This window comes from Bos indicus, chromosome 17 (assembly GCF_029378745.1).
Source record: "Bos indicus isolate NIAB-ARS_2022 breed Sahiwal x Tharparkar chromosome 17, NIAB-ARS_B.indTharparkar_mat_pri_1.0, whole genome shotgun sequence".
In the NCBI taxonomy this organism is placed as follows: domain Eukaryota; kingdom Metazoa; phylum Chordata; class Mammalia; order Artiodactyla; family Bovidae; genus Bos; species Bos indicus.
In genome coordinates this window covers 42141528-42157184 of record NC_091776.1, presented here as the reverse complement: position 1 = coordinate 42157184, position 15657 = coordinate 42141528, and the positions used below count along the sequence as shown (strand labels likewise).

Genomic DNA, 15657 nt, shown 5'->3' with positions numbered 1-15657 from the left:
CTCTGACCAATCCACCCACTCCAGTGTGGCTTCTGTTTCTCCCTCATCTTGAAATCTCTCTCTCTCCCTTTTGCTGAATCCTTGGAAAGGTCTTTAGTTCTCATCTTACTGACCTCTCAGCAGCCTTGGTCCTGTGAACCAACCCCTCCATCAAATTTTTTTTTTTCCTGGATTTCTGTTGATAACACACCTATGGGTTTCCTCTGTCGACTTAAAAAACAATTTTAACGTTGAGGATTATGTTTTATTTGGTGCACAAAACTGACGATGTAAACCTGGGATGCAGCATCTCACATAGCTCTGAGGGATGGCTCCAAAGAGGCAAAGGGGAACCAGGCTATATAAGAGTTTCTGCAACAAAGATCAGGCAGTCAGAACTTGAAAAATTACTGTTGATTAAGGAAAACCAGATATCTCAAGTTAAGGAATTTAGTGCTTTCTATGTATGGGACGGAGAAGGCAATGGCACCCCACTCCAGTACTCTTGCCTGGAAAATCCCATGGATGGAGGAGCCTGGTAGGCTGCAGTCCATGGGGTCGTGAAGAGTCGGACACGACTGAGTGACTTCACTTTCACTTTTCCTTTCATGCATTGGAGAAGGAAATGGCAGCCCACTTCAGTGTTCTTTGGAGAATCCCAGGGACGGGGGAGCCTGGTGGGCTGCCGTCTATGGGGTCGCACAGAGTTGGACACGACTGAAGCGACTTAGCAGTAGCAGCAGTAGCAGTATGTATGGGAGAATACAAAAGTCTGGGCTCACTTAAGTCATTTCTTTGATGTGCATCTCAGCTGTCTGGGGCCAGCATCCTGTGATTCTCATCCTGAATCCCCTCGGGGTACATAGCTGGGGCAGTTGCAGCAGCTGAAGTCTTGATGGTTGCAGCATCCTTTGCTTACTAATGGGGGAGGTGACATTCGTAGACCACACCTCCTTCTTGGGCAGCTCATTCTTTGTTTTAATTTTTGGCTTGTGTTCCTCCATCTGCTCCTTAAATGTTAGGGTTTCTCATATTACAATCCATGTCTGCTTGTCATGGAGCTTTGTTTTCTAACAGGTGATTTGTCTAACCATTCAGATCATCTGAGAAGCCTTTAAAATCCTGATCCCACGTTGACTCAACCTGAAGGTGGGGTATGGGGCTCAGTACCTACAGTTTGCTGAGCTCCTCAGGTGGGTTCAGTGCAACCAAGCTTAGAATCACTGGACAAGTTCATTTTATATCAGAATCATCCACATGTGTGTTTGACTCTTATATGCATAACTGGTGCATGGCATGTTGTGAATGCCAAGAGCTTTCTTAAATAAAACCTTTTAAAATAACTAAAGTAGAAGAGACACGTAGCATATTGGTAGTTGCATTACTGGTGAAGCTTTGGTTGTTCTTTAAAGAATCTTATTTAGTTTATATCATCAGTTGAATTTTCTCAGAAACAGCCTCTGAGATGAAGATTTCCCTGTAGAAAGAGATTGTTTCTAGAAAAAGACCTCTTGGATCTGAGAGAGGTGGATTCAAACACAGGAACAATGCAGATGAAACCGAGGCTTTAGTTGGTGCCCTTGGAGCTCTGAGACTGGGATGGACTTTCAGAATGGCCGCTAAAGTTAGTAGAAAGGAACTTGGTGCCTTGGTGTCCGCGCGTCAGAGTCTTCAGAGTCAGGTTGCCTCCAGGGCAAGACACGTAATGTCAGCTGAAGCTTGTTCCCAGAGTTTTGCAGGTCAGAGCTCTGAGTTCTTGGCAGCCTCAGTTCTGCTGGGTGATCTGAGGGGCACAAGGTCACAGCCTTCATCACAGGGCGATTTAGATTGTCACCTGAAGGATCTTATCAGTCACCTCATTTAAACCTTCATTTAAAGTACGTGGAATACATGAAGCCTCAGAGAGCATAAGAGATTCACCACTGTCACATTGGACTCTCACAGCCTGTCTGACACTAGAACACGTATCCACCCTTAAGGGTTTCTTCAGTGATATTCGCACTTAACTTTATTATGTGACTGTGGGGCTTCTCATATTACCATTTATATTAAGCCAGACAGGAAATATTTTATATTAATGCTGTGTGTGGGAAAAACTGAGTGAAGATAAGTCCTGTTCCAGTTGTAATTAGTCTCAGAGTCAGAGGTATTTCTATGGATACCAATTTGCTGGGCTAGGTGGAATATGATTTCTGCATAGTATGGAAAATAATTGCACAAGAAACATTTTCTTTGGATTGAGGTTTAATTTGTTGTGTCATGAGGCTTCTGTCCAAAGGACCATAGTCTTTGATGGGTTTTGGCAATTGTCAGTATCCAGTATACAGCACCTCTCAAAGAGGTGTTTCTACTTTGTGAAAAATACTTTTCAAAGAGCCATGGATAAGTAATTGCATAATTTAAGATATGAAAGATTTTAAGATGTTTCCATGGAATTCATCAGTTCCTTAAGCCCAACTGGGGTGATAAATAAAACAATTATTGAGGAACACTGTTGGTAATTACAATTCTTAGCCAATTATAACACAACACACTTTCCCACCCACATACACATATACCCATAAACACTTTCTTTTCAAATAATATAAACTAATTAAACTGACATAATGATGGTAGAGGGTATCACTCCCTGTATGCATAAACCTTCATTCATAATTTAATCTGGGAAAACCAAATGGAAAATAAATACAAAAGATTTCAAGAGAAATGATAATAAATTACACTATAGTTAGGCAAATAATAAGCAAATTAAAATACTCTATAATAATCCAAAGATTATCTAGAGTCTTAAGATTCTTAAGTAACTACTGACCAAATTTATTACCTGGATATAGAAAGTGTTTATCTATCTTTGTATGTCTATCTGATTATCCAACTGAAAATTATTCCATGTGGATGAAAATTGGAACCTTCTGAGGTGATATGTACGACTTGTAGCAGCAGTTTATCATAAGCCCCAGCCTTCACATATGATCATAGTGTCAGTTTTCCATGATTTTATACAGAGTTTACAGAGTTATGAAGTAAGAAGGATTTTGGAATAAGAAAGTGTAATTTCCTCTTTTGAATCTTTTAGTTTCTTTCCTGTTCTTTTTTTTAACTTCGCTTTTCTAAAGCGTCTTTAGATTCACAGCAAAATTGAGAGGATGGTATGCGATTTCCCCTGTACCCTGCTTAGCCTCTCACATCAACATCCTCCACCAGATGGTACCTTTGTTACAGTTGATGACCCTGCATCGTAATCACTCAAAGTCCATGGTTTACATGAGGATTCACTCTTGGTGTTGTCCAAGTTCTGTGGATTTTGACAAATGTATAATGACGTTATCCATCCATTACAGTATCCATTATTATGATGTCATATGGAGTGTTTTCACTGCCCTAAAAATCCTCTGTGCATCACCTGGTCTTCCTTCCTCCAAACTTCCAACCTCTAGGCAACCACTGGTCTTTCTGCTGTCTCTCATAGTTTTGCCTTTTCCAGAATATTATATAGTTGCACATGTACAGCCTTTTCATATTGGCTTCTTGGAAATATGCATTTCACTTGCTCCTTGTACTTTCATGGCTTGACAGTTTATTTTGTTTTAGTGCTGTTCCACTGTCTGGACGTTCAGTGTCCACTGTCTGAACGTTTGCCAGTTTGTTTATCCGTTCACCTACTGAAGGACATCTTGGTGGCTTCCAGTTTTTGCAGTGATGAATAAAGCTGCTGCTGTAAGCCTTGTGTGCAGGTTTCTGTGTAAACATGTTTTTATCACCTTTGGGTATACACCACGGAGTGCTGTTACTGGATCATACTATATGAATAGGTTTCGTTTTGTATAAACCCACCAAACTGCCTTGCAAAGTGGCTGTACCAGTTTGCTTTCTCACCAGCAATGAATATGTGTTCCTGTTGCTCCATATCCTTGCCAGCATTTGGTATTGTCAGGGCTCTGGATTTTGGCCATTCGAATAGGTGTACTGTGGTACCCCATTATTGTTTTAGTTTGCATTTCCCTGGTGATACAGGATGTGGGGCATCTTTTCACAATGCTATTTGTCACCTTGCTCACCTTTGCAGAGGTGTTTATTATTATTATTTACCCCCTCTTCTTTTTTTCTCAAATACACTTTGAAAAAGTTATAACGGCTTTAGACTTGACATTTTTAAATGTCAGTTCTAGACTTGACAATTTATAGAAAAATTATCAAAATGATATAGAGTTCCCAATACTCTGTGCCTAGTTTTCTCTCTCAGAGAAGGCAATGGCACCCCACTCCAGTACTCTTGCCTGGAAAACCCCATGGATGGAGGAGCCTGGTAGGCTGCAGTCCATGGGGTTGAAAAGAGTCGGACACAACTGAGCGACTTCACTTTCACTTTTCACTTTCATGTATTTGAGAAGGAAATGGCAGCCCACTCCAGTGTTCTTACCTGGAGAATCCCAGGGACGGGGGAGCCTGGTGGGCTGCCGTCTATGGGGTCGCACAGGGTTGGACACGACTGAAGCGACTTAGCAGCAGCAGCAGCAGCAGCAGCAGCAGTTTTCTCTATTATTAACATGTTATATTAGTTTAGCACATTTTTTTTACAATTCAAGAATGAATATTGGTATATTGTCATTAACTAAAATTTATGCTTTATTTATATTTCTTAGTGTTTATTTAATATCTTTTCTCTGTTCCAGGATCTCATTTAGGTTATAAATTGCATCTAGTCCTCATGTCTCCTTAGGCTCATTTTGGCTGTGACAGTTTCTCAGACTTTGTTTTTCATGACCATGGCAGCTTTGAGGAATAGTGGTAAGGTAGTTGTAGAACATCCCTCCATGGGGACTTGTCCAGTGTTTTTGTCATGGTTATATTGAGGTTATGTGTTCTACGGAGGAAGAACACAAGTTTAGAAATAACATTCTCATCATACTATATTGAAGGTACACAAAATCAGCATGATTTATCATGGGGTTAACAGGTTAAGTTTAATCACCTGGGTAAAGTTGTATTTGTTAGACTTTACCAGTGTAGAAGTTGCTATTTTTCTCCCTTTCCATCCTGTGGTCTTTGGAAGGATGTCTCTATGCACAGCTCACACCAAGGAGGGATGTGATGCTGCACCAGTTTGAGCACAGAGATCTATGCCAGTTACTTGGAATTTTGCATGGGAGATTTGTCTTTTCTCTACCATTTATTTATTCAATCAGTCATTTTATTTACATCTTTATGGACTTATGGGTCTTTATTTTGTACTTTGGATTATAACCCAACTTGATATTATTTTGTTGCTGAAATCATCCTAGATTTGGCCATGGGAAGCTCTTTCAGTTTGTTCCTGTGTCTTTTTTGACAAAGTCTCATCAGAGTCTCAAAAAAAAAAAACTTCCTTTATCTCACTTTAGGTGAGGATAACAGCACTAGTTTCCATGAAGAAGGGTTTCTTTTCTTTCTCTCTCTCTCTCTTTTTTTTTTTTTAGCCATGCTCTATGGCATCCCAGATCTTAGTTCCTCGACCAGGGACCAAACTTGTGTCCCCTGCAGTGGAAGCTCAGAGTCCTAATCACCGGATTGCCAGGGAGGTCCTGAAGGAGGGTTTCTTAATCTGTGGAGCACAGTCCAGGAAACCTCAGGATTGCAAACTTTGTGGGCAATTTTTAAGGAAAGAACATAACTTTTATCAAATTCTTAGCATGTCTGTGGTGCTAAAAAAGAATAAAACAACCACTGCCCTAGAGTAAAGAGGAAAAATAATAAAACCTACACATTGTGCAAACGTCACTCTTTCCTTGCTCTCCTGTGCTTGTAGAAAACTCTGCAGCTCCCATCTTGAGAGGACCCAAGCTGGAGAGATCCATGCCACACCCAGATCTGAGAAGATGTGTAATATCGTTGCTGCATTGTAACTCACAGGAAAAACAAAATGATCCTATGTCTCAGGTTCCTGGTTTAAGGGAGGACATACAGCCAATATGTCTGTGCACCCCAGTTTTGAAATGCTGCTGTGCAGTGTGGCCACTAAAGGGTCACGGAAAATAAGAACATTCTGCAGTTAATGGAAAACTGAGCTTCCCCCTTTGGAAAGACATTTCTGGATTTTTCCTTTAGTTCTGGAAAACGTTACATCATCCAGCTATACAGCCTGGTCCATTCCATGCATATCTTTACATATTAGTCATGACATCAGTTCAAGTTTAGGCAAGTGAACAAAAGAGGACAGATTGTAAAAAGGCTTTTGGTCTAAGACATTATTTTCTCTAGTCATTTGATCACTTTCCCTGAATGGACTCAATTATTGTCTTAAATTAATATCATATTTCCATGAAATCAATCTGGTTGTGTAATAATATCAGAACTGTTGACAGATTGGTTGAAAGAAAATAAAGTGGCTTATATATATATACTTAATCGGTAAAGATGACTTTAATGTTGTTTTAGGATTGGTGAAGCTGAAAAAAAAAAAATTTCTGCTTTTTTAGGTAGGGAAAATGCCCTGGATTCATGTATGTGAAAATAAACTACATGAGATTTCACTTAAATTTTTAAATGTCTTTGAATTTCTAATATAAAGAAAGGTGAAGAGTTAATTAAAGATTCGTATCCAGTTGCTTACAGCAAAGACATGAAAATATGTACTGACACAAATAAGAATAAAGAAAAAGGTCTATAACATATTTGATATACTCTTGTTTTCATTTCAAGAGATTTTTTGTCAACCCAAACTGTGTTTTTGTGCTTACTAACAAGTTAAGATATTTTAAAGTTTGACTGTGGAGAGAAGTCCAAGCATCTGAAGATGACTACAGGAAAGGGAGACCCTGGCAAGTTGTAGAAAGTGTAACTTCAAATTGTCAGGATGAATGATTTTGAAAATTGGTAAGATTAATGTCCTCTATCACATAAAGGAGTATATGGATGGACAGTAATAAAAGATAGATAATATTCCACTTTTATTATGGCAAGTTTGTGAAATGATGGCTAGTAGTAGGGATTACCAGGGTTCATTCTTGACTCTCCCACCTCGGAAAATCTCTGAACCTTGCTGTGTCCTGGTTTTCATATATACGTGCCTTATGGCCCCATTTACTTGCCTGTTGCTAACTCTCTGCCTATATGTTTTTTCCTCTTTCTCTGTGAGAAACTATTCTCTGTGTGGTTTATGTCTCTCCTATGTAACCAAGTGAGTGAGTGTGATGATCAAGTGAAATCGTGTAATGGACATGGTGATTGGTTCTCCAGTATTTGTTCTTTACCAGACTATAGATCTGAGCCAATCATGATTGCTTTTTCCTCTTTACTAGTGATTGGTTCAGGAGTGGCCAATGCTGGGAAGCTTCTGAGGAAAAAAAAAAAAAATCCTTTCTCCTAAGAGAATTTCTGAAGAGCAAATGCTCTTCGTATGGAAATGTTGAGCAAAGCTGCTACTACTATAGTACCCGTGGGCATCCAGAGACTGAAACTGATGTAGAAAAGCTGGCAGGTGGAGAGTGCCTGGGGTATTATGTATTTATTGCTACATGAGTATAGGGAATTACAAAACCATAGAAGCCATGGTTCCCTCAAGAATCACTCAGTACATTCAGTATAATTAGTAATATACACATAGATATGAAAAAAGCTATCAAAAATTCAGTCAGTTCAGTTGCTCAATCTTGTCCTACCCTTTGAATCCCATGGACTGCAGCATGCCAGGCTTCCCTGTTCATCACCAACACCCAGAGCTTGCTCAAACTCATGTCCATCGAGTCGGTGATGCCTTCCAACCATCTCATCCTCTGCTATCCCCTTCTCCTCCTGCCTTCAATCTTTCCCAGCATCAGGGTCTTTTCCAATGAGTGAGTTCTTTGCATCAGGTTACCAAAGTATTGGAGCTTCAGCTTCAGCATCAGTCCTTCCAATGAATATTCAGGACTGATTTCCTTTAGGATGCACTGGTTGCATCTTGCAGTCCAAAGAACGCTCAAGAGTCCTCTCCAACACCACAGTTCAAAAGCATCAATTCTTTGGTGCTCAGCTTTATTTATGGTCCAACTCTTACATCCATACATGACTGTGGAAAAACCATAGCTTTTACTAGACAGACCTTTGTTGGCAAAGTAATGTCTCTGCTTTTTAATATGCTATCTAGGTTTATCATAGCTTTTCTTCCAAGGAGCAAGTGTCTTTTAATTTCACGGCTGCAGTCACCATCTGTAGTGATTTTGGAGCCCAAAATAATAAGGTCTCTCACTGTTTACATTGTTTCCTCATTATTTGCCATGAAGTGATGGGACCAGATACCATGATCTTAGTTTTTTGAATGTTGAGTTTTAAGCCAGTGTTTTCACTCTCCTCTTTCACTTTCATCAAGAGGCTCTTAAGTTCCTCTTCACTTTCTGCCATAAGGGTGGTGTTATCTGCATATCTGAGGTTATTGATATTTCTTCCGGCAATCTTGATTCCAGCTTGTGCTTCATCCTGCCTGGCATTTTGCATGATGTAATCTGCCTTTAAGTTAAATAAATAGGATGACAATATACATCCTTGACGTACTCCTTCCCAATTTGGAAGCAGTCTGTTGTTCCATGTCCAGTTCTAAATGTTGCTTCTTGACCTGCATACAGATTTCTCAGGAGGCAGGTAAGATGGTCTGGTATTCCTATCTTTTAAAGAATTTTCCACAGTTTGTTGTGATCCACACAGTCATTGTGTGGATCTACAATGATCCACAGGCTTTGGTGTAGTCAGTAAAGCAGAAGTATATGTTTTTCTGGAACTCTGTTGCTTTCTCTATGATCCAATGGATGTTGGCCCAAGAGTATATTTTTCAGTTTATTAGAGTAAACCAGTATAATCAAAGCATCATTTTAGAGGAGCAGTATTAAAGAATACTGTAGATTTGTTCAACGATGAGTAGGAATTATGATTTTCCACTAAGGGGGGCTGACAATCGGGAGAAAAATAAAATCTGGTAGTGAGTTGGAAGGGCTAGAAGATGAGTTTGGGTAACTTGACTTACAGCTGTAAAGGAGAAAAGGTTTCTTTTTGTTCCCTACCCCATCCTCAGTAGCTGGGTCTGTGAAGTAGTCTGACAATAGTCATGCTAACAAAATAAAAGGTATGCACATTTATTAATTTTTAATGTTATGTGCATATGGGCCAGCATCAGAGAAAAACAAAATTGAATATGGGAGAGAGTGGTGAGTTTTGGGAATTTATATATCATCTTGAAAGGGGGAGGGGAGGAGAATGTGGGCCTCCAGAGGAAGTGGATGACTTTTAGAAAAGGTGACTGGTCTGGAGAAGAAGAGATGAAAGAGGTGTGATGTTTGTGACTCTGTTTTCCTGGGTGTGGATCAAGTGTTGTTGTCCTGTCCTGTGATGAGTCATCTTACCCAGTTGATGAAAACTCTGGGGAGGGGATTGAAGACAAGAGGGTTCCTTTTGGAGAAACTCTTTCTCTGGTTTTTTTTTTTTTTTTTAACTTTTAATTTTGTATTGGGGTATATTCTTGCCTGGAGAATCCCATGGACAGAGGAGCCTGGTAGGCTGCAGTCCATGGGGTCACGAAGAGTCAGACACGACTGAGTGACTTCACTTTCACTTTATACTTTCATGCATTGGAGAAGGAAATGGCAACCCACTCCAGTGTTCTTGCCTGGAGAATCCCAGGGACAGCGGGGCCTGGTGGGCTGCCGTCTATGGGGTCACACAGAGTCAGACACGACTGAAGCAACTTAGCAGCAGCAGCAGCAGCATAGCTGATTAACAATATTGTCATGGTTTCAGGTGAACAGTGAAGGGACTCAGCCATGCATCTACATGTATCCATTCTTCTCCAAACTCCCTTCCCATCCAGGCTGCCACATAGCATTGAAAGAGTTCCACATGCTATACAGTAGGTTCTTGTTGGTTATTCATTTTAAATGTAGCAGTGTGACTGACTGTAGTCAGATAAGAAGAATTTAGAGAAATCCTGCCCCTCTGTTTGCTTTTCTTCAAGTGCCTTTGGTTCAAAATAATTTTTATGCTGAAGAGGTATAGATTGTGGGGTGTTGTATTCTTCCTGCCTTCACAGCTGGGAAGAAAATCAGGCTGAACAGTTCTCTACCACAAAAATTATTATGAGACTTGGCTGGTATTTAGGACTCCACACTTCCAATGCAGGGGGCACGGATTTGATCCCTGGTTGGGGGACTAATCCTCCATGGCATGGCCAAAAAAATAAATAGATAAGTTATTATTAATTGGTTTTATGATGTCTGGTTCTTGCATTACATAGAAGAAACAGACTTTTGAAGGATTTTACATTGAGAGATAATAATAACAGTTCTTAATTGATCCTATTCAAGTGTAGTTTGTAATCCATCAATTCTATCTTCCTTCCTTGAATGAGAAAACCTGTAAATGAGTTTGGACACTAATTGCATCCTAATATCCAATTTTCTGAAATAGGCTCATTTTCTTTGAAGTTTTCTACATTTTGCTTAGGAATGACAGTTGGCTCTAAGAAGGTTACAATTTCCCTTGCAATGAAATGGAAAAATCTCATTACTAGTCCCCAAAACCTGCAACTAGGTAGGATATGAGAGCTGATAAGGTCAAGAGATACAACTTAAATCTACTTAATCTTCTGCACTTTGGGGAGATTTGACTAATTGGTTTTCACTTTATTTCTCCAATGTTTTGGATTCTTTCTGATAACTACTTGAAAAGTTTGTCTGTATCAACTCATGGTATTTTTAGATTTTTTTTTTTGAATGCTAGTTAATGTCATATTTCACCTCTAGTGGTTGTATAATATCAGCTCATAGTAGCATAATTAACAAAGAACAAAATTGCCTGATACATCAGAGCTGGGATCTCAAAACAAAGCAAGTGTATTACATTATTTGCTTCCTATAAATTAATGTCATTTATGAAATTTATACTTTTACCATCTCAATGGGGTTTCCCAGGTGGCTCAGTGGTTAAAGAATCTGCCTGCAATACAGGAGACGTAGGTTCAGTCCTTGGGTCAGGAAGATACCCTGGAGGAGGACATGGCAACCCACTCTAATATTCTTGCCTGGAGAATTCCACGGACAGAGGAGCTTGGCGGGCTACAATGCATGGGGTTGCAAAAGAGTCAGACAGGACTGAAGAGACTGAGCACACAGGCACATCATATTGATACAGAATAGACAATGCTGGGTGCTCAAGTGTAGTTTTAATCTTCCTTGTGATTTTCATGGATATTATTTTTGGACTGTGGTATTGGAGAAGACTCTTGAGAGTCCCTCGGACTGCAAGGAGATCCAACCAGTCAATCCTAAAGGAAAGCAGTCCTGAATATTCATTGGGAGGACTGATGCTGAAGTTGAAATGCCAGTCCTTTGGCCACTTGATGCAAAGAATGGACTCATTTGAAAAGAACCTGATGCTGGGAAAGACTGAAGGCAGGAGAAGGGGACAACCGAGGATGAGATGGTTGGATGGCATTAGCGACTCAATAGACATGAGTTTGAGTAAATGGGAGTTGGCAACATACAGGGTGGCCTGGAGCACTGCAATTTATGGAGTCGCAAAGAGACATGATTGAGCAACTGAACTGAACTGAACTGATTTTTGGACTGGGAAAATTATTATATGATAAGATTTTATGGGTAGTAATAGATCCCAAACAAACAGTAAACAACAGAACAGTTTTCAAAGACCTCCAAGGAAGAGTTTAAGTGCTCCCAAGCAACACCAATTTAGTCAAGATTCATTGTTCAAAGTTAATTACAATAGAAAAATATGGCAGTTTTTCTCTTTTTGATAGTTGATAGCAAATATGTATATATATTGAATAAAAGAAAAAGGCAGCTGTATCTCAGACCTCTCTACTTTCCTTTATTTAATTGGTCTGATAGTAAAGACCTCTTTTACCAATCCAGAGTTAATGGCTTCCCTGATGACTCAGTGGTAAAGAACCCGCCTGCCGATGCATGAGACTAGGGTTTGATCGCTGGGTCCGAAAGGTCCCCTGGAGTAGGAAATGGCAACCCACTCCAGTATTCTTGACTGGAAAATCCCATGGACACAGGAGCCTGGCAGGCTGCAGTCCATGGAATCGAAAAAGGGTCGAACACGACTTACGAACTAAACAACAGCGAACTCCACAGAGAGCATTCATTGTGTGTTTCTTACACAGTATCATTTTACAAGTGTCAGATGACTTTTATAAATTTTGTAAATTCTTGGACTGTCTCTTTGTCCATATCATCTTGTAGTCTTCGCATACTTTTTTGCTTAGATAGAAGGTTAATATATTATTCAAAAACTATCTCTTTTTTTCTAACTCCTTGTCTGCCCTTCCTTTGTGCTTGTCTAGATTTTGACTGCATACTGCTTCAGGACAAGTAAAAGATCTGCATAACTTTATTTAAAAGAAAGAAACATGGATTATTTGCAGCAGTGTTTTATGCATTTGTTAAAATTAAATGCTGGATTACTTTTCTGTTTTATTTTTTTTTTAATGACATATCTTTTGGGCTTCTGATAATATCTATTACTTTTCACTTCTATTTGGAAAAGACATGCTATATATTTGTCTCAAAAAGCAAAGTCTTTAATGAAAATCACCCATGCCTGTTGCTTGCTGTTTCTAAATACTTACCAGGGTTTTGTTTTTTCTCTCATAGGCAACAGTCAGCAGAGGATCTAGCCCGAGTACCCGCCAACTCCACCAGCAATATCTTGAACAGGCTGCTGGTCAGTTATGATCCCAGGATAAGACCAAATTTCAAAGGTTTGTCTCTCCCCCGTCAATATCTCCATTCTTTGCAGTTTAAACCCTAATTTTATCTGTGTAAAATCATTTATTTCAGATATTCAAAACAGTAATAACTGTTCTGTAATGTTCTTATGTCTGAGCAATTAAATGCAAAAAATGTTTAAAGATAAGCAAAACATTACTTGTAATAGTTGTATATGGTTCTAGGGCTTAAAAGAAAAAGGTATATTGTGAATTAATAGGCTAACCCATGTGACGGGTTTTCTATGGTGAATTAATAGACTAACCCATGCGATGGGTTTTCTAAGTATTTTGTATTCTTAACCTTAATAATTTAAATTTAGGCTCTGGCTCTCATTCAGACACCAAAGTTCTACTTTGTAGGAGAACAGCCATATACTCATTTCCGAATAGAGAAAGCTCTGATAGGCATTTAAATTATTTTTTTACTCTTTATTAGTTTTTTACATTGACTTAAAAAAAAAAAACCCTCTATGCTTTGGCTGAAAGAAAAAGCCATATAGTTTTTAAAAACACGTTAACTTTGTGAATAAATGTGACTATATTTTTATTTCAATAAATATTACCGCCTATCACACCATTTAAAAACCAAAACTGTACTTGCAGTAAAAGTTGTGGGAAGATTGTATATGTTTGCCTGCCTTCCTTTCTCCCTTCCCTCCTTTCTTTCTTTGTTACTTTCCCTCTTTCTTTCTTCCTCTTGATGAGTTAGATATATGAATATATCTCTGGAAAACTGCCATCTTTGTTGCTGGCTAAGGACAGGTATTAATGTAGATTGCATTAACATTAGGAGGCTTGATTTTTTTTTTTTTTTCCTTTACAAGAAAAAAAAAGAAAAGCCTGCAGCTGCTTCTAGTCAACTGAAGTTATACAACGATGTTGTAAAAACAGAGTTTTTTGTTCATTACCAGAACCTACTCTGTTACTTTCAACAGCACCATGGTCTGGGTTGTCACATGTCTACCATGTATTGATTCAACACCTGTTTTTCATCAGTCAGAGGTTATGTGGCCAAAAGGCTAACTTCACATTTTCCCTTTGTTAGCCCAAGCAGCAACCCACAATGAGTGAAAAAAAAAAAAAAAAGAAAGCAAGAAAGAAATTGGCAACATTATACCTTAGTTCTCACTCTATGAACTCTAAAATTATTTTCCAACAGGTCAGGCAAAAATCTTTATAACGATTCTGTTGTATGTCTGATTAAGTTTACATTTTCATGGATTAAAAATCAAAATATAATAATTGTTGTATTCTGCTTGCCATTTAAGGTAAAAAATTTGAAAGACTATAAAATGCAAAACATAAATCATATTTTTAAATGATGTTTTAAAAAAATAATTTGCAATATCTTAAAGTAAATGCATCAGCTCAATTGAAAACTTTTTAAGGTAAATGTATTTTCCCAGAGTCCCTACAATTTAAGAGAGAAATATTTCTGAATAAATAGTGCTATGAAGAACAACATAACTCATTTTTTGTTTGTGTGTTGATCCCTATTTAGAAGAATAAGTTAATAGCAATTGTGAACATGTATCTTGAAACCATAGGTTTATACATCTGTGTGGATTGGAAAAAATATAACAATCAACTGCATAAACCATAAAAATATGAAGATTCTGACCAAGGTTTGTACAGCCACTAAACTATATCCTTAATTTTTATTGACAGGCATTCCTGTTGATGTAGTAGTCAACATTTTTATCAACAGTTTTGGATCTATTCAAGAGACAACAATGGTAAGATTAAAATTCATTTAATATTTTTAGTTGTGAATAGTTTAACTGGAAAATATTAGAAGAAATTATAACTGAAAAATAAGGAGTAATTCTCAGGAAAAAAAAATGCATGCTCTCTCCTAGTATAAATATTCAAATTTCAGGGTTTTGCTGAGTTAGTGATTTCAATGCCTTTGTATTTTTGCAGTTCACATTTAGTCTTTATACTGCATTGAAACTTACAGAATTGGGAGAATTAACATTTCACTCTGAACAACTAAGTGGATGCCACCTGGGAAAGGGATTTGTGCAATTAATATTCTGGTGCAACATTATTTCCTAATACACTTATGTGTATGAGCATTCAAAACTTTTTGTGTTCATAGTCTTCTTTTGTTTTTTCTTCTAGTCTCCTGAGGATAATCTTTGTTTTCTCTCTTGTACTAATTTTGGGATGTGTGAAGCAGAGAATTGTAAAAAGCAAATTTAATTTTCCTAAAGTAGAGCAACAGAGCTCCCTAAAACGTTTATGTTATATAAACAAAGAACAAGGAAAGGCCCAGGAAGAAAAGGAAAGAGAGGCTTGGGGTGGGGTTGCTGACCGGCGAGAGTTGGGTGTTAGGGACAAAGAAGCCTGTGAAGGATGATTTGTGGATTCCTTGAGTGACGTGTGGTTCAGTTACCCTTCAGCTTCTCAAAGACATTCAGGAAAGTCCACTTGCTTATTAATGTTTTAAAATATTAATATTATACCCTTTCTGAAAAACCACATGCTGAAATGGTATTTCAGGTGGGAGGAAGAAGGCTTAAAAGTTTTATTTTGAGCATCATTTTTTGAGATACTTATATGTTTCTTAAGTAATAATATAAGGTGTGGATTAAAAGCTTAATAGTAATGATTACAACACAGTGTAGCTTTTCAGGGAATATCTCAGACCAGAAAAAGAATGTATTCCTATATTCCTAGGAGCATCATAGCATGTTATAAAATTGTGTGTTACGTTTAAATTATGACACATTTTTATATTAATTAATATCATGGTAAAATATATTGTGATGAGAATGTTATTTATTTTTCATAGAAGCATGTCTTTAACTCTGAATACTTAATTTTTTTTAGAGAGTGTGTAGTTTGAATAATTAGTTATTTTGAAATCAAGTCCAAAATTCACTCCAGTGACTTTTAGTTAACCTAAATGGCTGTATATCTAGTATATTATAGATCAA

General features: G+C 38.1%; 1 protein-coding gene across 1 annotated transcript in view; it reads left to right on the top strand.

Annotated features, from left to right (window-relative positions):
* The window catches only part of GLRB (glycine receptor beta), an 89420-nt gene that overhangs the window by 27182 nt on the left and 46581 nt on the right, over window positions 1-15657 (top strand). The window contains exons 3-4 of the mRNA XM_070769207.1: window positions 12600-12706; window positions 14384-14451. Coding sequence (XP_070625308.1) covers window positions 12600-12706; window positions 14384-14451 — 175 coding nt within the window. The remainder of the gene's footprint in view (window positions 1-12599; window positions 12707-14383; window positions 14452-15657) is intronic.